Here is a 23,875-nt window from a genome sequence, read left to right on the forward strand (position 1 = left end):
GTGCCGCAGTTCGGCCCCGGCCCCGGCCCGGCCGCTCGATCGCCCGCCCGCCCGCTGCCCGCGACACGTGGGAGCCCGCGCCGGGGGCGCCATGGCCGCGCGCGCCGCGGGCCACTCAGGAGGCGGTATTCAAATCGCTGCCCGGCATCAGCCAATCAGAGGGTAGGGGGCGGGGCCTCGCGCCCCGCGGTTCCCACGGCCCGCTTCATTGAGGGGGGAGCGCGGCGGGCGGCGAGGCGCTGGGAGCCCAGGGGAAGCCGAGGTACTGGGGATACTGGGAGGTACTGGGAGCACCGAGCACGGCCGGCTGCATGCGTGCCAGAGGCCCTGGGGATCGCAGCATTATCCTGATTATCCTGACAGTCGGCCCCAAGGGATGTGGGGAGTAACGATTTGCCCATCAGGAGCTGGGGTACCAGGGTCTCCAGCCATGGGTGGCAGTCCATGGGCAGTGGTGGGCAGCGATGTTGGCGAGTTTTGTGCTGCATCCCTGGCAGGGGAGTGATTAGGCTCCTGAAAAGCCTTTTTTGTGAACAAGTCAAGCGAACATGGCCCAGGAAGGATGCTGCAAGGCTGGCACCTAGTGCAACTTGCTGTACCAAAAATGAGTGCACTGGCAAACAAAACGTATAGCTTTGTTTTGGCATTGACGTTTGGCCTTGGTTGTTTTGGGGAGCAGCAATAGCCTTGATCAGCTGCTCTGACTCAAATGTCCATGCTTAGGGCACCGGTGGCATGTTCACATCTCAGACGCTGGTCTGATTTCCTGTCCTTCTGTTGGTGCCTCCTCCAGGCAAATTAGGCAGAACCCTCCCAGCTGAGGTCACATCATTAAATCCGAGGACTCACTTTCAAACCCTGCAGGACAGAGGAGGTGATGGTGGGCAGGATGCTTGCAAGAAAACAGAACAGAAATGTGGATCCCAGCTGTTGTGCTAGCAGTACTTGTCCCCTTCACAGTTTTGCAGTCCACTGTCCTACAGGTCTCAACATTTTAGCAGGATTAACAAGAGTCTCAATTTCCTAAGCTGCTTAGAGCCATCCTTTTATGACCAACATAATTAAGTTTAGTTTTTGTGCCTTTTAAGAGAGGAAGAACATTTCCATCAAATAAAATAGCAGGACATGAGCATCATTCCCTGTTCATAAGGACTCCCAAACTAAGAGGCATCAGCAGTTGTTTCAGGGTGCAGTGCCCCTTCTAAAAGAGGTCTCTGCTAGAGCACATTCTTTTATTACCTGTATTTGCATGCATCCCCTTGTACCTGAGTTCCCTTTGATTCCAGTATTGACAGTTGGGAGCAGCAAACTTCAGCTGGAAATAACTTTCCTGCTTCCACAGCTTCTTCTGCTGCTGTTCCTTCCTCCTTTTTCTCCTGGCTGGCCCCTGCCAGTAGCCCATCAGCCGAAGATCTTCGTCCCTGCTGTGCACAATGTCTGCTTCAGTGGATGACGTGCCTTGCATGAACTTTGAAGCCAACGTCTTTGCAAAGAGCCTGTGCCAGCACTGTTTCCGAGCTGCAGGGGCTCACCAGCATGCTGTCCAGGTGAGCTCCTCCATCCCACCTGCAGCCTATGGATACTTCCTTAAGGGCCTCTTTTTTCTATACTGGGAGATAGAAATCCCTAAGATAAAGCTCGTGCAGGATTTCTAGATTTCTCGGTGGGGAAAACCTTTATGGGCATTCCTTTCCAGGTATAGGAATGCTTAATTTAACTGTGTCAGATCAAAGCTGGGAACCAAGCTGAGCAGGGAAGTGCTGGACACTGGACACAAAGGGCTTGATAGCCTGTCCCTGGAAGGGGAAGCAGGGGTGTCACAGATGTAAAGCTACAAGGAGGGAATTGGAGACTGGCAGAGCAGGGACCCACCCTGTATTAATCTCTGCTTGCCGCTTGCTGGCATTTGCAGCTTTGCCTCACCTTAAATATGGCCTGGTCGATCTCCTGTGGCCTCAGCTGCTGGCTTGGGGCCAGGGCTCGCTTCTGTCCCTGAGGCAGCTTCAGCAAGGTGTTCCCAGAGGAGAAGGCAGGAGAGGGGTAAATCTGATTGGGTTTTGGGCTCCAGACACCTTGATCCAACACGATCCTTTGGTACAGGACTGGACACACAAGCTGCTTGGCTGTCTCTGACTGGGCAACAGCTGGTTTCATGTTCACAGAGGGTTTCGTGTTGTTTGACGTCCTCTAGGAGCGACTGGCCAGGGATGATGAAATAGTAATGAGCCTCCCTCTCTCTTTCTCACCCTCTCCCCCTCTCCTCCTGGCCTTGGGCCCTCTAAGGTTACCTCAGCCCTTCATCCTCGATCTGCTCAGAGCTGTCAGCTCTGAGTGAATCGTGGTGCAGGCGAGACGCTGGAGGGAAGCGGTGCAGACAGCCGGCTCCCCGGAGCCTCCCCCACTGCTGCTCATAAGCCCCGCAGGTAACGGGGGCCAGGGAGGATGCTGAGACGCCTGCAAGCCCTGACAGAGCGAGGCAGAGGCTGGGACTACAGCCTTTTCTGCAAAAATCTTCCTTCCTCTTGGCTCCACTGCCTCTCCCTGAGCTATCCCACTGGTGAGGGAGAGCGGCTACCAGCAGCATTGGTGCCAGCATGGCGGGGCAGTTTCCCTGAACCCTCATCCACACATGCAGTCTCTGGCATGTCTGCAGCATTCAGCATCAAATAGGAGCGTGCTGGGCCTCCCTGGCCTCTTGATGCAGGAGAAAAACCTCAACGGTGGGCTGGGAGAGATATCAAGAGCCCTGGAGGCCGGGCTGCTCTTGGAGGAGGTAGAAGGAGCAGGCATTTCCAAGGGGCAGCCTTCGTCCTGATCCTTGGCACGCTGACAGCACCATTGCACCCCTTCTCCCTCACAGGATCATGGCACGGCGGTCACGGGGCGCGATGCCTGCAGCGACGCGGCCCCGGGAGAGCCCTGGGACTCCCTGCACATCCTAGCCCCGCAGTGCGAGGTATACGTGTGCGTGGGCCCGGCCGAGGGCGCGGAGCGGTGAGTACCAGCCGGGAGCCCTGCTGCTCCCACCACCCTTCGCTGGGGAGGACGGAGGAGGGGGAGCGGGAAGCCAAGCAGGAGGAAATCAGCTCCCTTTTCCCTGGTGCTCTGCACGCTGGTGCCTGGGAAAAAGAACTGAGAAACCCCCATGCCATGCCCTCTAACCATTCCTCTGGGCTGTCCCTGGAGAGGTCAGGGAGCCCCTGAAAGAGTCTCCTTCATCCCTCCAGAGCAAGGCTGGTGGTCTCAGGATGGGCTCTGCCAGCCTCTGCCCATCCAGCAGAGAGTGAGTCAGTGTGGCTGGGGCTGCCGGTGCTGTCGCTCGCCCCTGAGCTCTGCAGGCTGTGCTGACCACCAGCTGTCCTCTCTCCCTGCCCCACAGCTGGCACGAGAGCAGGCGATATCCCCCACTCAGCCCGGGAGCTGAGGGTGAGCACAGAGAAACTGGCACCGACCCCAGCGCCTGTGCTGAAGCCAACTCCACGCTCGCCAGGGTGAGATGGGCATCTCTTGTGGTTTGGGTTATTTTGGTCTCCTCAGCTCCCTTGGCCCTTCAATGCCACTTTTGCTGGGCCCATCCAGCAGGTTCCTGGGCACACAGACATGTTGAATTTGCCCCTCTGGCTCTCCTGACTTGGGCAGATGGAAGAAAGAGCTCATCATGTGCAGGGAGGTGGATTTGATGATCCTTATGGGTCCCTTAAAACTTGAGATATTCTGTGATTCTAAGGTCCTGAGATACAAGGGGGGATCAACTGAGACTCTTAGTCCCCACAAAGGAGGCTCTCCCCCTAAAGAGCTCATGAGATTTGCTCTTGGATACTCCCATGTGGCCTTTTCTGTGTTGTTCCTTGCCGTCGTTGATCTGGCATCATCTTATACTCACACAGCTCCTCTTCTGGTTCCTTTTTACTGGCAGCTTTGAGCTGAACAGGCTGTAGTTTTCATATGTACTCTTACCTCCTTGCAGCCCACAGAAGCTACTAGTCCCCATTGGAGAGATCTGCCCTATCCTGTCTCCCAGGAAGGGGAAATGACCCGGTTGTGGGACAACACTTTGGGATCGGGCAAACGGGACATGATGAGCTACTTGGGCCGTAAGGAGGAGGTGCGGTCACAGGCAGACAGACCCAGGTGGGCTCAGCCTGTTCCCTCTGGATCCTGGGTGAGAACTGAAGCCCAGGACTTTAGGAAAGAAATCTGTCCATCGAAAGCAGGTACTCTTGGTTTGCTCCTGTGTGAGATCCTGGTTCTGGTTTGCTTACAACCAGGGGTCTCTGAGGTTCCAGGCAGATCTCTCTTTAGATTTAGCATCTCTTAATCTAATTCTGATCCCAGGAAGTGTTCAACACATCCATGGGCACTATGTGAGAGTCTCTCTTTGTGCGTGCTGACTGTGAACCGTGGGCGTCTCGGGTGCTCTCCATCTGCATGGTTTGGCATGCCCTGGGCTCGAAGTGCTGTGTTCCAGTGCTCCCACCCTGCCTCGAGGGAGTCTGGGTTTTATCTCTGCCCTCCTGGCCCATTTCTAGCTCTCCTCCGAAGACCTGCTTTGCCGTGGACGTGGTGGCATCCCGCGTCGCTCGCGCCTCCCCCAGTAACGGCCTTCTCCCCGTCCCAGAGCGCCGTCCCGCCAGCCAGAAGCCTGAGGAGAGCTGGCCAAAGCACCGAAAAACTGACCCTCCCTGGGCATCCACCGTGCCGCGCGCCGCGGCTGGCTCTCCGCCGGCCCGCAGCGACCGGCTGGGTGCCAGCAGGCACCTGTCTGGCGCGCGGGGCCGGGAGTGCCACGGGCAGCCCGGCGGCGGGGCTGCAGAGGCGCGGCACGGGCTGGAGCGGCAGCAGTACACGGTGCTGGCAGACCTGCCCAAGCCCAAGCGCCTCGGGCAGCGGGACGCTGCTGACCGCTACGGCTCCCGGACACTCAGCCCCGGCCGAGTGGAGGTGGAGAGGATATTTGGATGCGAACGCAGGTGAGAAGTAACGGGACCCCACGGTGGTCACAGGCAGGGGATTGCCCTTCCATGCTGTTGGGGGGCCCCCTCTGGGTCACCGTGCTTCGGAGGAAGGCAGGGCTAGATGGCAGAGCTCAGCTTTCAGCTGTGCTTAAATTTCCCTCAAAGCAAGGGCTGGATCTAGGCTCAGAGCCTCCTCCATTGTGGTACACGGGCTGCTGAGGCTGTTGGAAAGGTGGAGCTAAGCTGCACTGCTAGAAGAGAGCAGCCCACCTTCCTCATCCTTACAGCCACCTGGAAGCTGCAGGATATGCTGCAAAGCAGGGCTCCCCACAGTTAAAGGGCCAGGAAAGAGATGTTCCCCAATCCCAGCATCAATAACTCCCCAGGGATTCCACATTCACTGTAGGAGCCACTCAGGAAATGATAGGCGATGCCAAGAAGTACCCAGTAGCTGTTTAGGCTTTAGCTGGAGGAGCAAGAGCAGCTCCAGGACTGGTAGCACAGGGCAGGAGGGGACGTAAAGAGGGACTGGAAAAGTATCCTGGACAAGTGGGTGGGATGTAAAGATGAAGGAAAGCCTGAGGAATAGTGTGAAGAAGACAGAGGTGAGGCAGCATGAGGTGATATGAAAGCTGAGGTGGTGGGTGGGGACAGGGAGAGGCTACAGCACACACAGTGTCTGGGGCAGGTGGAGGTCGTGGGGTCAGGCTAAGGTGGAGCAGGCTTTGCAGGGGCTCTGCTTCCAAGCTGAGCAGCGTGGCAGCTGGACCAACTGTGTGTGCCCACAGGAAATCAGAGACGCTGGAGGCCTTCCAGGCTCTGGAGGAGGGCCGTGTGGATCGGCTCGATGGCAAGACGCCGGTGCCACCCAGCAAAGGCCACCTAACTCGGAGGCGGTCCAGCCCCAACCTGCCCAGGGAGGTGAGGCTTGGCTGCACAGCAGGACCTCATCCCAACTCTGCAAGCTGAGTTACTTTTCCCTGTCACATTTTCCTCTTCTTCTGCCACATGCTTCTCTCTTTCATTCCCCTTCTCCCTCTTCCCTTTAATCCCAGCTCTCCTGTCATAGATTGGGACCCTTGGCTCTCAAAATGCAGCAGCCCTTTCACCCTTTGGGTGCAAGAGGCTTCTCTACAGTATGGACTGGCTCCATGCACAGGCGTGCAGGTGCTCTCTGGGGAACCATTTAACCAAATCACCTGCCAGCCCTAATCCCATCTTGTTCTGCTCACTGGCACTCTTTTAAGAGGATCCCTGCTCTCTCTCCCCTGTGACCCAGGGTCAGCGACTCTCCTGGCCGTTCGAGCAGCGCAGCAGAGACCCCAAGGAGCCCCGGCGTTCCCCCAGCCCAGCTCGGCTCCCCGAGAAGGCCAGCAGGCCCCGGGGGGACTCCCCACGCCCGGCCAGCCCCGCCTGGCTGCTGGAGAGAGGCAGCCGCAGCCCGCGCTCCGCCAGCCCGGCCCGCAGGTCGGAGAGGAGGGCAGGGCAGCCCGGGAACCCTCCCTGCCACGCTGAGAAAAGCTGGAGAAGCCGAGGGGAGCCTGCCCGCCCCCCAGGCTCAGAGAGGGGCCGAGGCACCTGGCAAGCAGGGGGTATACGGCAAGCACTGGAGAAGAAGAGCCGGGGGGATTCCCTGCACCCCACAGGGGCTGGGAAGGGCTCAGACAACGTCAGGCTGAGCCGGGCAGGGCCACCCCCACGGGCCCTCAGTCCCGGGAGACGCACAGAGAGCACAAGGAAAAGCCAAAAGGAGATCTCCCCTCCCAGCTTGGTGCGGGGTGCAGAGAGGCAGCAAGCAAAGCCTGGGGAGCTGCTGCACCTCGCAGGGCCCAGGAAGCCATCGGAATGCAGCTGGCAGAGCCTCCGGGAAAAGGTGACCTCCTCGCAGCCCTCAAAGGGCACCAGCAGTGACTGCAAAGGCCGAGGCAAGCCCCTGCGCCCCACAAGCCCAACACGACTCCTGGAGCAGGACTGGAGGGGCCGGGGCGATGCCCACCGAGCACAGGTGTGGGAGAAGGACTGGAAGCGCCAAGCAATGCCCGTGTGCCATGCAAATGTGATGCGCCAGCTGGAAAGGGACTGGAAAAGCCCTGCTAGATTTCTGGAAGGAGGACTACGGCCGGATGACAGCTGGAGAAGGCCTGAGAGTCCAACACAGGATCTGGAGGAGGACTGGAAGGGTCCCGAGCCCGCACGAGATGCACACAGCCCTGAGAAGCCATTGGAAACTGACTGGGGGAACAAGAGTCTTCTCATTTACCATGTGAGTAGGACAGGGGCCAGAGGTGATGGGGACCCTGCAAGGCCTAAAACTGGCAAGCACAGGGTAGGTGGGTCCACTGAGTTGCAATTCTGTGCACCCTGATTCCCTCAGATCCTCTGCTTCTCCAGGGAAACTGTACTGCCTTCCTGGCACTGGGAGGAGGGAAGATGCTTTCTTCCCTGCCTCACGCCAGGAGACAGATGCTCGGATATGGGAAACTGAGGTGAGGACTAAACCCCAATGGCTTCAGCTCCTGCTTTCTCCCCTGCAGCCCCAGCTGGGTGGAAGCACCTTCCCACCGCAAAGCAGCACTGGCTCCTCAGGAAGCCCGCAGCCACATTTGAATGCCAGTAAGAAGCACAACAAGGTAGGGGCCAGGCCCTGGGAATTGTGAGGAAGGGCAGCTGCCCTCCTCTGGGGGTCACTGAGGGCAGGACTAGGTCTCCAGCACTTGACCTGAGCAGGTCCAGCGTGGTGCTGCCTTCCCATGATGTCCTGAATGCCGTGCTCATGAGCACTCCCCTTCTCTTTGTCCTTCACCCATTTCTCAGGTGGGGAAGCTGAAGCACAGAGCCTTTTTCTAAAGCCAGAGAAGGGCATACAGTAGAACTGGGACTAAAATCTCAGTACAGCTGCTTTCCTTTGCTTTATTGTTGGCCAGTGCTGTGAAGGCACCGAGGGTTTTACCGGGATGAAGAGGGCTTTAGTGGCGTGAAAGAAGATACAGTGTATTGTGTTGGCATTCCTGCAAAGGGGCATTGCAGCAGCTACCGGGGGCTGCGGAAAGTATTCCAGGAGCCCATGTAGCTGGCAGCCGCACACAAGTTCCTGCCTCTGTCCCCCTGTGTGCACATCACTCATCTCAGCCAGGTCATCCTCTGCTAGGACCTGCCTTTGTTCTCTATACAAGGACAAACTGAAGACAGGAAAGAGGCTGTCAAAGGCCTCTGAAACTCGAAACGGGTGACATCCTCTCCCTCACTTCCCTGCATCAGGCCAGAGAGGAGCCCAAAGCCCTGAACTCACCCTGTACAACCGGGCCAGATCGCCCCACCTGTGCCAGGTTTCTTCAGCACTGAGCTCTGGCACCTTCCCTTTGCCTTGCAGCAAGAAGCATCACCTCGGTGTGATTGCAAAGTAGAGCTTGGCATTTTGTGATGCACAGCCCCTCTCCCCTTTTCCTTTGGGACGCTCTCTAGCAATTCCCTTTCCTGAGGCCAGCTTGCATGGCTTTCCAGGGGCACTAGGAGTTTCCCCATGACCTCCTACCACCCCTGCCACGAGCTCAGAGAGGTTCAGTTGGTTGGATAAAACCGAGCAGCCCCAGGATCCAAGGCGAGGACTCCATTGTGTGTGCACTGCTGAAAATCCCTGCCTTCGAAAAATCCCAGCCTGAGAGCAAATCCTGCCTGGATAAGGGCTGGGCTCCTGGCAGTCCCGTCCCGGGGCAGCAGCGGCTGAACCCGTCCCTCCCAGGGCTTCACCTCTCCCGGGCCAGCGGGGCGGGAAAGGGACACGGCTCGGCCCCAGCATCGCCCCCGTCCCGTCCCGTCCCCAGCGCCCGGGGCCACCGCCCCTTTCCGTGCGGACCGGCGGCCTCGCCCGCCCCGGCGGCTCCATTGGCTGCGGGCGGTCGGGGCGGCGGCGGCGGCTGCCATTGGCCTGTCCGGGTCCTCCCAGGAAGTTCTTGGGGGAGGAAAGAAAAGTTTTTGGGGTGGTTTTCTTTTTCCCCCCTCCTTTCCTTTTCCTTTTTTTTTTTCTCTCTTTGGAAAAAAAAAAAAAAAAAAAAAGAAGGAAAGCGGCGGGCGGGATCGCGGGCGGGCGGCGGAGCGGGCATGGTGGGGCCGTGGGAGCCGCCCGGGCGCTGAAGCCGCCCCGCCGCCCTGGCTGCGAGCGCCCGGCCCCGCCGCGACCCCGGCCCCGGCCCCGCCGGCCGCGGCGCCCCCGCCATGACGGTGAGTCGGGACTCGGGTTCGGGCTCGGCGGGCCGGGGTCGCGGGGACTCCTCCGGAGCCCGGGGACAGCCGGGGCTGGGAGGGGCGGGGGACCCCGGCTGTCAGCCGCCGCCTGCGGGGGTCCCTGGAGCCGCAGCTCCCGGGGCACTCTGGCCCCCCGACTCGAGGCTGGCGGCTCTTCCTTGGTTCCCTTCGCCATCACCGCCGGGGTCCTCCCGAGCTCCCCGTGGCCGCTCCGGCCCCGGTGGGCACCACCCCACCGCGACAAGCGTGAGCGTGGAGCGGGCTGAGGCCAGGCCAGCCCACCGCACCTTTGACCGCAGTGGGATGCGATATCGGTGTCCCCCCGGGCGTGGGGAGCTCCGGCTCCCTGTGGGAAGCAGATGCGGTTTGGGGCAGGGAGCATCCATCCCACCCCTGGGGCGAGCTCTGCTTGGCACAGCGGCTGCGGCCGCCAGCGGGGTAATGGAGGTGACGGGCTGGGCTGTGCCCGCGGCGCTTCGCACGGCGGCGGTGGGAAAGGGAGAGCCCGTCGTCCGCTGGCTCTTCTCACCGCACGTGTAGGTTCGGAGCTGCATGTGTGCTCCAGGCTGGGAGTGATTTTGCTTTCACCCAGCTGAGCTGGAGCGGTTTTGCTTTGTGTTTTGGCCTGGGGCCTACGCCTTATGAAGTGGGTTCCCTTTTTAGAGGAGAGGAGACATTGTGTTTTCCGGGAGGCTTGAGAGCCCCTTGCACCATCTCCCGGAGGTGGAGCAAGCAGTGCCTCAGAACCTGCATTGCTGAGGAGATTTTGGGAGAAGCAGGAGGCAAGGTGATGACAAAGGCTGGTGATGAAAGGACACACCTGACTATCCTGCTTGGACACTGAGCTTTCTCAGCCTCCCGCAGCCTCTTCTCCTCTACTTCTCCATCCTGGCGCCTCAGTACCACCCGGGAGCAATTCCTTTGCTCCCACCCTGTCCCTTTTCCTTCTTTGGTGTTTACATTCTTCGGATACTTACAGACTGTTATCACCTTCCCTGTAGCCCTTCTTCAACCAGAGCAGGCAGCTGCCGCTCCTTAACCTGCTGTTACAAGTCAGTCTTTCCAGAAATCACTCATGTCCCCAGCTACCTGAAACACCCTCCAGTGCCTTTACCTGGCCAGCAGTGGGGCTGAGAGTAAAACTTTGATGGGTATGGATGCAACTGGGCAAAATCACTGCCACCACCTCCCAGGCCATCCCCGGGCCCTAGTGCAGGGCCGTGCATTTTGCCGGGGGTGCATCCTGCCACATCATTGCATCTCTGGCACCCGGATCTCTCCCAGCGGCTCGGCTTTCCTGGATGTTTCCTCCTCCCACTGCTGGGCCATTTCCTCTGGATGAGGGGTTCTATTTGAGCCCCACACTCTTCTCTGAGCTTTTTATGCTGGGGGAGGAAACTGGATTTGCTTGTGGGGAAGGGAAGAAAAGTGGCTTTAAGCACTTTGTGTATCAACTGAGGCCTCTACTTATGGTACTGACCTCGCTGTGACAAGAATAGTTCCAAGACAATTCTATAGAGATGCAGCTTCGTGTCTAAGGCTGGCAGGGAAAGCAGAAACCCTGTGCAGTTTGCCTGCTTGGGAAAAGCCCTCCAGGGGAATTTTCTGGCCCCAGCACTGCATTGAGGGCAGCAGTTTTGGCAGGACTTTGTGGCAATTTTTCCAGCAGCATGCATCCTGTTAATATTAATTATTTTGGCACCTAATGGTTTGGGATTGTAAATCCTCAATAAGATGAGACCCAGCTGATCTGTACAGCAGCCCCACTGTCTCCCTATATTGTTTTCCTGCCTCCATGGAGCCTGCCCATCTCTCTCTCTTCTGTTGAGTGCACGTGCGTCCCAGGAGGGGGGTGGTTGTACTTTGATGTTTTGTCTCCTTTCCTTCCCTCTCACCACTCTGAATTCAGAGCTGGAGCTTAAGTCACCGGACTGGAAGGAATAACGGGAAAAAGGGAGGAGCTGCTGCTGCAGAGAAAGAATTAATTTTTGGGGTGCTTTCTCAGGGCAGCAGCGGAGCCACCACAAATCTGGGTTGATGGGGGTGCATGAATCCCCCTTGTCTCCTAGGTGCCAGCAGTGCCTGTCACCTCAGCAGGAGGTGAGGTTTGGGAGCCCCCCATGTCCTTTCGCTCTGGTTTCCCTCCCTTCCCAGGGAGCCCAGCAGTGCCGGATGCTTCTGGCCAGGCCTGGAGCTGAAGCAGGCGGTGGCCTCCCCTTGGCAGGACTCCTTGCTCCTGCTTGAGCCAATAGCCAGAGCGCCAGGGTGGGCCGGCACATGCTCTGCTCCTGCCGCCCCATAACCTTGGGTGTAACCACGAGCAGCAGCTCAGGGAGATGAAAGCAGGGACAGGCTGGGCCTGGCTGGACAGCCAGGGAGCTGGGCTTGTGGGGCAGCTGTGGCTGGCCACTGGGCTTGTTCAGGGCATGTGGAGCGGCCATCGGCTGCTGAGCCACCTCCTTCTCTCCAGCTCCATCTCACCTGGTGGTTGTGACGTGGGGACTGCTGGTGGCTTCCACAGGACTGGCAGGTCTGGTGCTGAACCTCTGGGAAGTCCAGCTCTGGTACCATCACTTCTCCAACACTGTCCTTGCCTGCTTCGGCTGTCTGAGAGGGGGCAGGATGGCAAACTGACTTCCATGGGAGAAGAGGTGTTTGACTGAATTCTTTGATGGTGCAACTTCCTGGGAGCTGGCAGGGGTGGGAGGAGGGACCAGCTCGAGCCTGTTTGGCTGAGGGCAAAGCTAGGGAGAGAGGTTCCCCTGAGTCAGCTCTCTGGTGCTCCACCTTGGGAAGAAGATAAACTGGTTGGGATGCTGCAGCAGCGACATGAGGTTAGGAGGAGGCAGAGAGTGCATGGAAACTTTGTGGCACAGAGTAATCTGGGTGAAATTCTCTTCATCCTTATCTTCGGTAGCTGTGGCTGGGCAGAGGGCAGACTCTGTAGTGGGAGGGAGCAGATAGAGCTGGGTAAGAGAAAAACTCTCAGAATCTCAGAAAGGGTTGAACATCGGAGGGAGAGGGGAGAGGATCAGACACTGACTTCATCTCTACCCTGGGGCACATTGTTTAAAGTCAACGTGTTTTCACAGCTGTTGAATTGCCTCCTGTAGGTTTTTGGTGAGAGATGAGCTACTATGTTTTTTTTAATAAATGATTGGTGGTGAAGTTACCAGAGGGACATAGCTCTGGGGCATGGACAGCCAGGGTTGGGACAAGGCGTGTCTGGTTCTTTGTGGCTTTGTCTCCATCTCTGAGGCAAGCCCCATTGGTGGTGGTGGAGCACTCCCTTCTGCCCACTCTCTCTGTCCCTGCCTCCCCCTCTCTGAATAAATACCTCTGAGGCACCTTGTGGAAACCTCTTTGCTGCATATTTTCCTTTACTTTTTTTAAACCTCTTCCCTTATCTCCTGCTTCCTCTTACAGGACTGACTGCTGCTGAGAGCTATGCCCAGTTTTCTTTTGCCATAGGGTTGCATAGCCCCATGAGTTTCCTAAAAGGCTATTCCCATTTTTGTTCTGCCACAGGAGACTCACCTTCCACCCCTGGCATGGAAAGCCCTTTTGTGGGTCACTCCAAGACAGTAATTCTCTGTTTTTTTTCCAGCCGGATCTTCTCAATTTCAAGAAGGGATGGATGTCCATCCTGGACGAGTCTGGAGAGGTAAGCCTCAGACGAGAGTCTTCCTCTTCCCCTATCCCCTGCTGCTGGAGAGCGCTGGTGAGCCAGCTGATTTCCTTCCTCCTTGTTTACTGAGGCCTCTCCTGCTGGGAAAGGCAGTGGGAAACCTTTGGGAGGTGCCTTGCTCGGTGTGTGGACACAGAGGCTCATCGAGCACCTCTCTCCCAGCTGAGGGTCACGAGGGGGATCTGGGAGGGAGGAGGGGGAAGAGAAGGCCGAGAGGTCATAGTGCAGAGCGTCCCTCCTTGTTCCTACACTTTCCCTGGTAACTGCCTGTCCATTTCCCTCCTGTCTTTTCCCTTCCCTCCCCCTGCCCGACGCCTGCAGTGGAAGAAACACTGGTTTGTGCTGACCGACTCGAGCCTGAGGTATTACCGGGACTCGAACGCAGAGGAGGTAAGCGTGGCCAGCCTTCACCAGCCCTTTCTTCCTTCCTGGCCAGGGGCAGAGGAGCACAGCTCTGGCGTGACCAGGGACAAGCAACGGCACCATGTCCTCCTGAGGGATGGCTGAGGTGCCAAGCTGCCCTTTGCCAAGGGGTGATGAGGAGGATGAAGGCAGGGTGGCAGAGTCTGGGGGGGCTCTCAGTGGTGGGAGGTGGGGAGAAGGGCTGGTCCTGTGGCTGGGTATGTGGGATGCTCTCCATCTATCCATGCTGCTGGCAGCCCTTGGGTTAGAACAGGCCATGCTGTGCTGGGGAACTGAGCTGAGCCTGGCACCCAGGGAGCTGTGGGGTGAGGGCAGAGGTGGCCTTTCTCAAAGCTGCCTGTGCACTGATGTCCCAGCGGGTGGCTGTGCTTGCAGGCTGACGACCTTGACGGCGAAATCGACCTGCGCTCCTGCACGGATGTGACGGAGTTCGCGGTGCAGCGCAACTACGGCTTCCAGATCCACGTGAGTGCCAGCACCCAGGGGCACGGGGGGACGTGTGCTCCTGCCCATGCCGAGATGCTGAGAGGCAATTCGTACAGATCCTGTGCCAGCTGGGTGGCCCAAGGTTGTTTTGTTGGCTCATGGGTGACAGTGCTCTGGGGCATCGGGGCAGCCTGCCTGCAAAGGAAGGGAGGAGGAGGAGGAGGCTTTGCAGGGATGGCTGAAGGCTGTACTGGAGGCAGTCCAGGAGCCAAGCTAAATGCCAGGAGTGTCTGAGTGACATGTTGGCCAAGGCAACTTTCCCACAGCTGCAGGGGGGTGGTGAGCGCTGCAGATCTCGATGTAACCTGGCTGACCATGCTCTAAGTGACAACCCGTACCCTGGATCCAGCCCCAGTACAGTTCTGTCCTTGGCTATTTGTTGTAGCAGCAGGAGATGGCTGCTGAGGCAGCATGGGAAATTATATCTCTGTGGGTGTGCAGGGATGGGCACTTCACGGTCTGGGTTTCCCTGTGCCCTGCTGCTGTACACCCGTGCTGGCAGCTGAGCATCTATTGTACAAAGCCTCTGGAAGAGCTGGGAGTCTTCATCCTGGAGAAAGGATCTTGTGTGTATCTCTCTATCTAAAAATACCCGATGTGGGTTGGTCAAAAAAGAAGGAGCCAGACTTTCCTTAGTGGTCCCCAGCGACAGGACGAAAGGCAATGGACACCAGCTTGAACACAGGAGATTCCACCTCGAAATCTAAAGAAATTTTTTATCTGTGAGGAAGGTAAAACAGTGACCACAGAGACCATGGAGATCTCCTTAGAGATATAAAACCCCAGCTGAATACAGGCTAAGACCAAGCTGCTGTAGCTGACCCTGCTTGCAGGAGTGTTGGACTGCTTGGTCTGCAGCTGGATTACACCAGTGCATGTTTGGCCCACTATAGTAGATATTTTTGCCCCTGACGAAAGAGGAAGAATGATGAGGAGTCCATCTTATCAGAAGGCTAATTAATTACTTTATTATACTATATTATTCTGTACTATATTACACTATATTACATTACATCTAAACTGAATCTGCCAAGCCCTTAATTGCACTCCACTGCACTGAATCTCATGGCTGTCAGCCGACAGTCCCGACACACACACCTGGATTCAATTGGTCAGTGAATCAAAACACTCATGCCAGAATCTAATTATCAATTCCTTTCAGGTAAACAATTTTCTACTTTGTATTCTACTGGTGAACAACACAGGAGTAGTAAATGAGATAAGAATTGTTTTTTCTTTCTCTGAGGTTCAGAGAATGTGAAACCTAGAAATATTCTTGGGAAGAATTGTGCCTTGCTTTTCTCTGTGAAGAGAAATGTAACTACAGCCCAGTGTGCCAGCAAGGTTTCTTTTGCCTTTGCTTGGAGATGGTCTCATGAAGGATCCCCCTCAAGCACCCCTCCCACCTCTCCCATCCCTCCACCTGTCCCCAAGAGCCTGAGACAGAGGGTGGCCTTTCTAAGAGCCCAGCACTGCTGTAGCGAGTGGCTGTGGGTCTCAGGGAGCAGGAGGGAGCTGCTGCACATCCACTGGGTGATGAGAGGGCCCCTGTCACCTCCCTGTTGCAGACAAAGGATGCCGTCTTCACCCTGTCAGCGATGACCTCTGGCATCCGGCGCAACTGGATCGAGGCCCTGCGGAAGAATGTGCGCCCAGTCAGTGCTCCAGACGTCACCAAGTAAGAGCTGCCCAGTGCTGCTTGTCCTCTTCTCCCTTGCTGTCCCTCTACCTGACTGGCAGGGGCAAGGAAGGCCCCTTTGGAAATGCCACTGCTACCAGAGCAGCCCTGCCCTCTGCTCCTTCTGGAAGTGGTTTGGTTACACCAGCCAGTGACAGGGGTTGAGAACCTGAGGGCTCCCTTTCTTGTACCTGCTTTTTGCCTCATCACATAAGTTTAGATTGATGTCTCCACCAGCCTAGCTGGAACCAGGGTGGATCTTTGCTGCCTGGTGGAGAAATCCATTTTCCTGGGGGATGGGATGCTACAGGCCCAGCTCTGCACTTGGGGTGGGGTTTTGTAAGGATGGGCTGAGTGAGGGTCTGAGCCTTGAGCAGTTGGCAGTGCCTCTGCTGGCATCCTTTCCCACACGGTGCCTCTCCTTCACCAGTTCCTGCTCTGCTTCCAGGCTCCCTGACTATGACAAGGAGAACTTCCGTAACTGCGTTCCCCAGAAAGGCTCACTCCGGACGGAGGAGCAGCAGCGGCCGGGCTCGGGCTCCGAGGGGAACTCCAAGGGCAGTCCCTGGAAGGCGGATGGGCAGCGCCATGCCTTTGACTATGTGGAGCTGTCTCCCTTGCCACAAGAGCCTGGAAGTCAGGGGTCCCTGCAGAGGACGAAAGGGAGCCTGAAGGTCTCCGAGCGAGCTCCCAGGTATGAGGAGCTGGAGCGGGATCTGGCCATCCGATCGGAGGAGAGGAGGAGATGGTTTGAGAGCCCTGATGGCAGGGTCCCCAACAGCGATGGCCCGGCAGGAGACCCTGCCCGCAGGGCTGGGGAGCAGGACCTCCCCACCCCCCCACTTTCGGAGGAACAACGCATCCGTCTGAACGAGGAGATAGAGAAGAAGTGGCTGGAGCTGGAGCACCTGCCCTTGAAGGACTTGCGGCGAGTGCCCTTGACAACACTGCTGAACCAGAGCAAGGAGGGCCAGGGAGACACCAATGAGGCGCTGAAAAAGGAGGTAAGAGCATCCCTCCTCTCTGAAATCTCTGGGGTTCTGGTGGCCCCTAATGTGGTACTTGGCTACAGGAGGCTCTGCAGAAGAGCCTCCTGCAGAGGTGCAAGAGATGTCAGTTCTTTCTGGCTCCTTGAGTGCGTGGAAGCTTTTGGAACCTGGTAATGCAAGGCTAGAGGCCTGCTCTCAGGACACCTAGAGCATGTTTTAGTCCAGGATAATTTATTTGGTGGCACTACTTGTGTGGAATCTGTGCTTCCTAGGAGTACATTCACAGCCTTTCTTCTCTGGCTATTCCCAAGCCTTCAAGCTCTTCACCTGCTTTGAAAGGAGCCCTGCTGTGGTGGTATTCTCCAGCATGGATCCACCTCTGAAAGCTGGGATGTCTCCTCCCTTCCTTACCGGCACTAACCAGGCTGGGGCTGGCTTTGCCAGTGTGGTCTCTTGGCAGGCTGCTGGGGAAGCAGAGGCCTCCACTGACTATGTGTTGTCCTCTCCATCCCTAAGCCCAGGTTTTGGATGTGGCACATTGATCAGGCCGTGGCACTTCTCCACCCTTGGCTGAGCATCTTTCTCTGTCCTCCCTGGCACAGATCCAGTCACTGCGGGCACAGCTGGAGTCGTGCCGGGCCAGAAACGAGAGCCTTCGGGAGGCAGCAAAATCCCAGGGGGACAGCCAAGTGCCCCGAGGGTACATCTCACAGGTGAGCAGAGTGCCAGACCCGGGGCTTGGGGGTCACTCCCAGTACCAAACTGGGAAATTCTGGCACACAGCTTACTGCTGAGCAGGTATCGCTAATCATTGGGTTGCCATGGTGACCCTAACTGGGCCCATTTGTAATCAATGTTAATTACATAAAGGCTGGTGCATGTTGCCTGGCCTTAAAGGGGCCAGGGTTATAAAGGGGGAGAAGGATAATTTGGGGAGAGGTGCAGGATCTGCGTCCCTCTTTGCATGTGAGCACAGTGCTGTCCTGGGCCGTGGGGGTGAGCCATCCCCCAGCTCAGGAGTGGGTCAGCAGCTTCCTGATGAGCCTCTGGTGGCTGGTGCTCACCACATGTGGTTCTTGCTAACTGGGGCTCCCACGTGTCTCATTAAAAGCAGTCAGTTCAGTCAGTCCCTGGGGACAGCCTGAGCCCTGAAGGTCACTTTGACAGCACAGCCCATTCGTTTGCTGGGGTAGCACGTGGGAGAGCCAGCAAAGCAGAATTTGCTCATGCTTCATCCTCTCACTTCTCTTTGTTTGTTTATTTTCCCCTCTCATGGGCTGATCCAAAGCAAGCAGGGTCACATCCCACAGGGATTTCCTGTGTGGAGGCTGCTGTTTGACCGTAGAGTGGGATTTTCAGGATGGGCCTTATGTGTTGGAAGATACCGGGGCAGAGGGGATTGGCAGGGCAGGAAATTGGGGCTGGTGAAGTCTATTCCACAGGGTTGGCTGTACCCAGCAGAGATAAAGAAACCCAGAAGCCTTGTAGCACCCAGGCCAGACAGCCCTTACCAGTCTCTTTGTTATCATGATTTAATATTTACAGCTTACAGGCCTCTTTATGGTCAAAAAAAAGAGCAAAACCAGTGGGGAGGAATTTCCTTATCTTCCTAATAACTTGGCTCAAAACGCCAGCATTTCACATCTGAGGCCAAACTTGGCCTTTCCCTAAAGCATTCACTCTCTCTGTCTGCCAAGGGTTGCAGCTGGTCCCTGCATGGATCACCAAATTGATTCCTCACCTTTTCTGTGAAGCTTCCTAGCTTCCCTCATCACAGTAGAAAGGAGTAGCCAGGAAGGGTTTGCATTCACACAACACGTTCCAGTGTCTTTTGTGTGAGCCTTAGTCCTCAGTGGGGAAGGAATGGGATGGCAAGGAGTTGTTGGGGGATGTGATGATGTCTTAGCTCTCTGCTGATGTCCTTGAGGCCCAGGCTATTAATCATCATGGCGCAGTTTGTTAGTGAACAAACCCTTCCTGACAGGCTCAGGGAGACACTGCCAAAATCTAGAGGGGGGGGGAAGGCATAGTGCCAAGGTGGGAACCCCTTTGCTTTGCTCTAACCCGAGTTAATCATAGCACTCAGCATAGAAAGGACCATCCCCTTGGTCTCAGAGCCATCAGAAAGGAGGGAGAGCTGTGTGAGGAGGATCCCTAACAACTGGGCTGTGGGGAGTGCTCTTTGGCAGCCTCCATCATGTCACACGGTAGTGCAGGGTGTCACTTTTCAGGAGAGGAGGCTCGATTTTCATTGATTCCAGGGGATGTGCTTCATTTAAAAGGCAGATACTGAGATGCAGTTCCCACTGTTGATCTCTTCCAGCCAGGCAGTGCAGTCCTGTGTAGGGTTGGGACTGTGGTGTTGGGCATGTTATACCCAGCTCCTGGACCAAGAGGGATGTTGCTCTCTTGCTGCATTAGTTTTAAGAGCTAGAGGAACATTCTTCCTCTATAAAGCACAAAGGGGTGTTGCAAGATGTGTGTCCCTGTAAAATGGTTGTGTTCATGATTAAAGTGCCACCTCATTTTCAGAAGGAAGAGACCCTCCTGGGAAGTAGTCTCACTTCTTTCAGAATGTCCCTGGACTTGCAGCCAGGTGCCTGTCCTTGCCCAAGCCCTTCCTCCTTCTCTCCTGGTCTCTCTCACCTCCTTTCCTCCTCACACCAGGAGGCCTGTGAGCGCAGCCTGGCTGAGATGGAGTCATCCCACCAGCAAGTGATGGAGGAGCTGCAGAGGCACCACCAGCGGGAGCTGGAGCGGCTGCGGCAGGAGAAAGAGCGGCTCCTGGCAGAGGAGGCAGCAGCAACAGCAGCAGGTAGGAGCAGATACCAAGCTGTCCTCTGCTCAGCTGGGTGCCTCCTGCCTCTCCCCAAATGCCTCGTGCTAGAAGCCAGACATCCCAGTCATCTGGAGCCACACTGCTCCAGAGTAGTGGAGTGAGGCTGGCGCTCCTTGGAACACGAGCTCTGGTGCTTCTCGCTCCTGTGGCACTGGTGGAGATGGGGTGGTAAAGAACCTGAAGGAGATGGGGTCATGCCTCTGGATGGGTGGGAGGGGACCAGCACTTTATTGTAGATGGGCAAGGCAGAAGTAGTAGAGAGCTCCCAGAGTGCCCTGTGTTAGTCCTCTTGGCAGCATGATTATCCTGGAGTGTGGAGATGGTGAGGAATAGCCTGAGGGAAGAAGGGAAGAGGAGGAATCTGCAGAGATGGATCTGGGAACCTGCAGTGGAGAGAGCTTAGCCAGTTCTCTGGTGTGTTTTCCATGAAGCTGGCACAGCCTGATCCCCCATTTCTCACTGTCCCCCTCTGCAGCCATTGAGGCACTGAAGAAAGCCCACCGGGAGGAGATGAATAAGGAGCTGGGCAGGACACGGAGCTTCCAGCAATGCAGCTCGCTCCCAGAAGCCCTCCAGAAGCAGCACCAGTAAGAAAGCATCTCTCTCACTCCCCTTGGCCAATGATGCTGCCTCATGCCGCTGTCACCACGCTTCATCTGCAGCTCTAGTCCTGAGCTTTTCCTCCTGCCACTTCCCCAGCTCCTTCCTAAGGGCTAGTGGGTGCCTGGTAGTGGCTGCAGCTGTAGGGAAGGGAAGTTTGTCCCCTGCTTGGCTCTTTTCCCTATAGCACCTCCCTCATACCTATAGTTATTTCCCCTCTATTTTCTTTATGGAAAGCTCCTCCATTTCTTCTGCATGGCTTGGAGCTCATGTGCAGGAGTGTGGGAATTGAAGCTCAGGTTCACAGGGAACATTGTCTTGTGAATGACTAATGACTGATGTGGGCAGAGGCTGGCCGTGGCGGGGGGGGGGAAGGCAGTGCCAGGGGCCAGGAGCTGGCAAGGGGTTTGGGGCAGCAATGAGCTGATGCCTCTTTGGCAGGTTGGACATGGAGTCACTGAAGCGGGAACTGCAGGTGCTTTCTGAGCAGTATTCCCAAAAGTGCCTGGAAATCGGGGAGCTCACCCAGAAGGCAGAAGAGCGGGAGCAGATATTGGAGCGCTGTCAGCGGGAGGGGAAGGACCTCCTCCAGAAAAATCAGGCAAGAGAAGGGCTTTCCTGCCAGCAGAGAGGAGCATTGGAGATGTTCCTCCTTCACACAACACAGCCCCTCTGTTAAAACTCCCCTATTTGTTCATATTTCTTCCCTTCTGAGATTTTATCATCATAAATAAAAGGATTAAGAGTTAGAGGCCATCTTAACTGTGGCATTAAATATGGCGAGTGTACTCTGCTGGATGTAGATGCTGTCAGTGCTTATGGTCACAACATGGTCTCCAGGCTGACCAAGGGCTGCCATGGGGATGGAATGTTTAGGAAAGCAAGAGCTCTGTGCCATGGCTGCTCTGACGTCTTTTGGCTTTGCCTGCAGGAGCTGCAGACGCGCCTCTCGGATGAGATCGGGAAGCTGCGAAGCTTTATTTCATCGCGGGGCTCTGGGGACCGCGCCTCGCACAACAACGAGCGCAGCTCCTGCGAGCTGGAGGTGCGGGATCCCCTGGCTGCCCCCTGCCTCCATCCCCGCCTGTCCCGGGGCTCTTCTCCTCTTGATGGCTTTGGCTTGGAGCAAGCAGGAGGGGGTGACGGATGGAGCGGTGCAGGAAGCAGAACGTGGGGCTCCCCTCCGCTGCTCTCTCCGGCTGCTTGCGCCGTTTCCTGCCCCAGCCCTTCTGGCCCTTCCTTCCTCTCCCACTGCTGCGCTTGCGCCGCGGCCTGCCGGCCTTTCCGAGGCGGTGGCTCTTGAGTCACCTCTGGTTCCCTACCCCCCTCTCTGCCCAGGTGCTGCTGCGGGTGAAGGAGAATGAGCTCCAGTACGTCAAGAAGGAGGTGCAGTGCCTCCGGGAGGAGCTGCAGATGATGCAGAAGGTCGGTGTTTTCTGGGAGCAATTGGGAAAGAGCAGGAGAGGGAAGGCAGGGAAGCAGCCGGGCTGCATATCAGCAGGCTCTGGCTGGGTTTGATGGGATGCTCGAGACAAACTCCTGTTGCCTGTGCTGCTTGTCCTTGCTGACTGCAGAGCACAGAGCAGCTCCAACAGCACAGACTGGCATAGGCTGACCTTGTACAAGGGAGGAGTCACAGAGCTGCTGGTTTTCCCAGGTGTGTGCACACATGAGCATGGACAAGACAGGGGGTTGCCTTGTGCAAGTGGGAAACCTGGATGAAGGCTGCCTGGCATTCTGCTTCCCCTAGTTGTTCCCTCTCTGAGTGAATGGGTTTCCTTGGGCACTGTTTCTGGGTGTGCTGCTCCCTCCACTGGCAGAGCTCTTTCAGAGGAATTTTCAAAGGCTCCTGCCAGAGGGGAACCTGAAAGAGGCTTTGGACTTCAGTGATGCTCCAGGAGTTTATAACTTACTCACATAAGTTTTTGGCCATATAAGGAGCTGCTCCCACCTCAGTGGCCTGCATTCCTGGCAGGGCTGTGTTTCCCATGTGGCTGCCCCACATGCACACAAGCCGTGTTAAAGCCCACATTACCTCCTCAACCTGGTGCTGTACATCCCTGCTGCTGTGGGACCAGTGTCTCTGCGTTCTTCCCTGGCCTGGTGTTTGTAAAGTGGTACCTCCATGCTCCTCTTCTGAATGGTTTTTGCCTGGCCCAAATTGGGATGGGCTTCAAACCTAGAGCTAGCTCTCCCCTCCTCACCTGCTGGCTCTTTTCTACTGGGCTCACCTTGCTGCCACCCTCCCTAAAATCAGCCCTGCAACCTGCCTGACCCCTCTCCCTTCCCTGGCAGGACAAGAGATTTGCCTCAGGGAAATACCAAGACGTGTATGCAGAGCTGAATCACATTAAGGTGCGCTCGGAGCGCGAGATCGAGCAGCTGAAGGAGCACCTGCGCCTGGCCATGGCAGCTCTGCAGGAGAAGGAGTCGCTGTGCAACAGCAAGTAACGGTGAGCCTGGGCACCCTCTGGGGGCAGGTGGCTGATACTGGCTGCTGCAGTGCCGTGGAAGCTGCCAGTTTCTCCTGCTAGTTTCTCCTGCTCCACTCAGTTTTGAAACTTTAGGCTTAAACTCATCCTTCTCTGCTTCTCGCATCCTCTTGGCCTGCACTGCTGGCCCTCCTGGTGTCCCTGACATTCTCCCGAGGGCTCCAGTGCCCTTTTCATGGTGCTCTTGATGCAGCCAGCACCAATCACTCCTCAGCCAGGCAGCTGTGGGAGCCAGGCCAATGCTGGCCTTCGCCCCGTGGCTTGGGTGACAGCGTGGGTGGTTACACATTGCCTGTGCAGGCAATGTTTCTGCTCCCTTCACCTTTGAAGTGGTTTCCCTATCGCAGCACGATAGTTTTAGCTCTGCATCAAAGCAGGCCTGACTAGACCCAGCCCTTCTCCCAAACTCACCTGCAGGCATCTCTGCTACAGGTGGGGGGAGCAGGGGGACAGGAATGAGGGCATCCTGTTGTCCAGAGTGCTTCTGCTTCCTGCTTGTACTGGGCTCACCCTGCTCCACCAGCGCTTGCTGATGGGTGTGGAGGTGAGTGGGGGTGCAGCAGGGCAGCAGACAGCCACCTCCCCAGGGAGCTGAGGGGAGGGCATGTCTGCACTCACTGGACTCTTTCTTAACCATGTCTGCTTTTGTCTCTCTCTAGGTCTGCTCTACATTCGTTATCTGTTCTTGTTTTGTATTTGCTCCATTCCTCACTCGTGGGGAGAGGGAGGTTGAATCCTTATCCGTTGCCACCTTGGCAAGGAGTCCTACACACCCCCAACCTCCTCACTCCCCTCCCAAAGCTTTTTTGATGAACCCTTTTTGCCTGCATACCTGAGCACGTTGTTTGGACTGGCTCCTTACATGCACCTTCCTCAGGATTTTATATGTGAAAATTATATTTTATAGAGGAATTTTTTTTCCCCATGGAAAGGAGGGGAAGAGGAGGAGGAAAACTTTTACTACATCACCGGCATTTTTCTAACCTGAAAAAGAGAGCCTGGTTTTTTCCCCCTTTCCTAGCTCCATTTCCCCTGGCCACACACAGCCACCTTTGGCACATATTCCCTCTCTTCCAAATGTCTCCACGGTCCCCGTGGGATGCAGGGCAAGGACCGTGCTCCCCCTCCCCGTGCCAGCCCCGGGACCTGCGGAGAAGACACGCAAGCCATAGGGAGAGCCGCTGGGGCTGTCTGCCGTCGGTGTGCTTGCCCGAGGCGGCTGAAAGAGGACACCTTGGCAAGAGTCCACATGACCGAGCTCTCTCTCCGTGGCTGCCCTTTTGGCTCCTGCAAGAACCTGCATTGGCAGGAGCCCAGAGCCGCGGGGCTTCTCCTTTCTGGGGAAGAGGAGCTGTGAGGCTGCTACTGCACCCACCCGAGCCAACCTCCCCAGGGTGACAGCTGCTGCTGCTCTGCTGTGCCCTTCAACTTTTAACTTAATAAAATCTTCCCCTTTCACTGAGAAAAATGTGTTCCTTGAGAA

The 23,875-nt window shown here is 56.7% G+C and overlaps 1 protein-coding gene across 3 annotated transcripts; it reads left to right on the forward strand.

Annotated features, from left to right (window-relative positions):
* Window positions 1–166: 166 nt before the first annotated feature.
* On the forward strand, window positions 167–23,875 carry TRIOBP (TRIO and F-actin binding protein). Of its 3 annotated transcripts, XM_074539366.1 has the most exons (20): window positions 167–262; window positions 1,343–1,547; window positions 2,861–2,994; window positions 4,530–4,970; window positions 5,744–5,876; window positions 6,235–7,218; window positions 7,490–7,585; window positions 12,805–12,861; window positions 13,207–13,275; window positions 13,684–13,773; window positions 15,363–15,472; window positions 15,921–16,476; window positions 17,064–17,174; window positions 19,129–19,276; window positions 19,776–19,887; window positions 20,342–20,501; window positions 20,832–20,945; window positions 21,239–21,325; window positions 22,196–22,353; window positions 23,052–23,875. In XM_074539366.1, exons 2-19 carry the CDS (start codon window positions 1,434–1,436, stop codon window positions 22,349–22,351), a joined length of 3,672 nt encoding a protein of 1,223 aa, XP_074395467.1. In that variant the 5' UTR covers window positions 167–262; window positions 1,343–1,433; the 3' UTR covers window positions 22,352–22,353; window positions 23,052–23,875. The 3 variants fall into 3 exon arrangements, with proteins under 3 accessions (XP_074395467.1, XP_074395468.1, XP_074395470.1); XM_074539367.1 differs by lacking the exon at window positions 7,490–7,585; XM_074539369.1 differs by lacking the exons at window positions 167–262; window positions 1,343–1,547; window positions 2,861–2,994; ... (2 more) ...; window positions 6,235–7,218; window positions 7,490–7,585 and adding an exon at window positions 8,879–9,173 and having other exon boundaries at window positions 23,052–23,873.

Source organism: Zonotrichia albicollis, chromosome 4 (assembly GCF_047830755.1).
Source record: "Zonotrichia albicollis isolate bZonAlb1 chromosome 4, bZonAlb1.hap1, whole genome shotgun sequence".
Classification (NCBI taxonomy): Eukaryota; Metazoa; Chordata; class Aves; order Passeriformes; family Passerellidae; genus Zonotrichia; species Zonotrichia albicollis.

Coding starts and splice junctions, on each gene's coding strand:
- TRIOBP (XM_074539366.1), top strand. CDS start 1,434: ATGTCTGCTTCAGTGGATGACGTGCCTTGCATGAACTTTGAAGCCAAC. Junction 15,473..15,920: donor AGTGCTCCAGACGTCACCAA/GTAAGAGCTGCC, acceptor CTCTGCTTCCAG/GCTCCCTGACTATGACAAGG. Junction 19,888..20,341: donor GCCCTCCAGAAGCAGCACCA/GTAAGAAAGCAT, acceptor CCTCTTTGGCAG/GTTGGACATGGAGTCACTGA.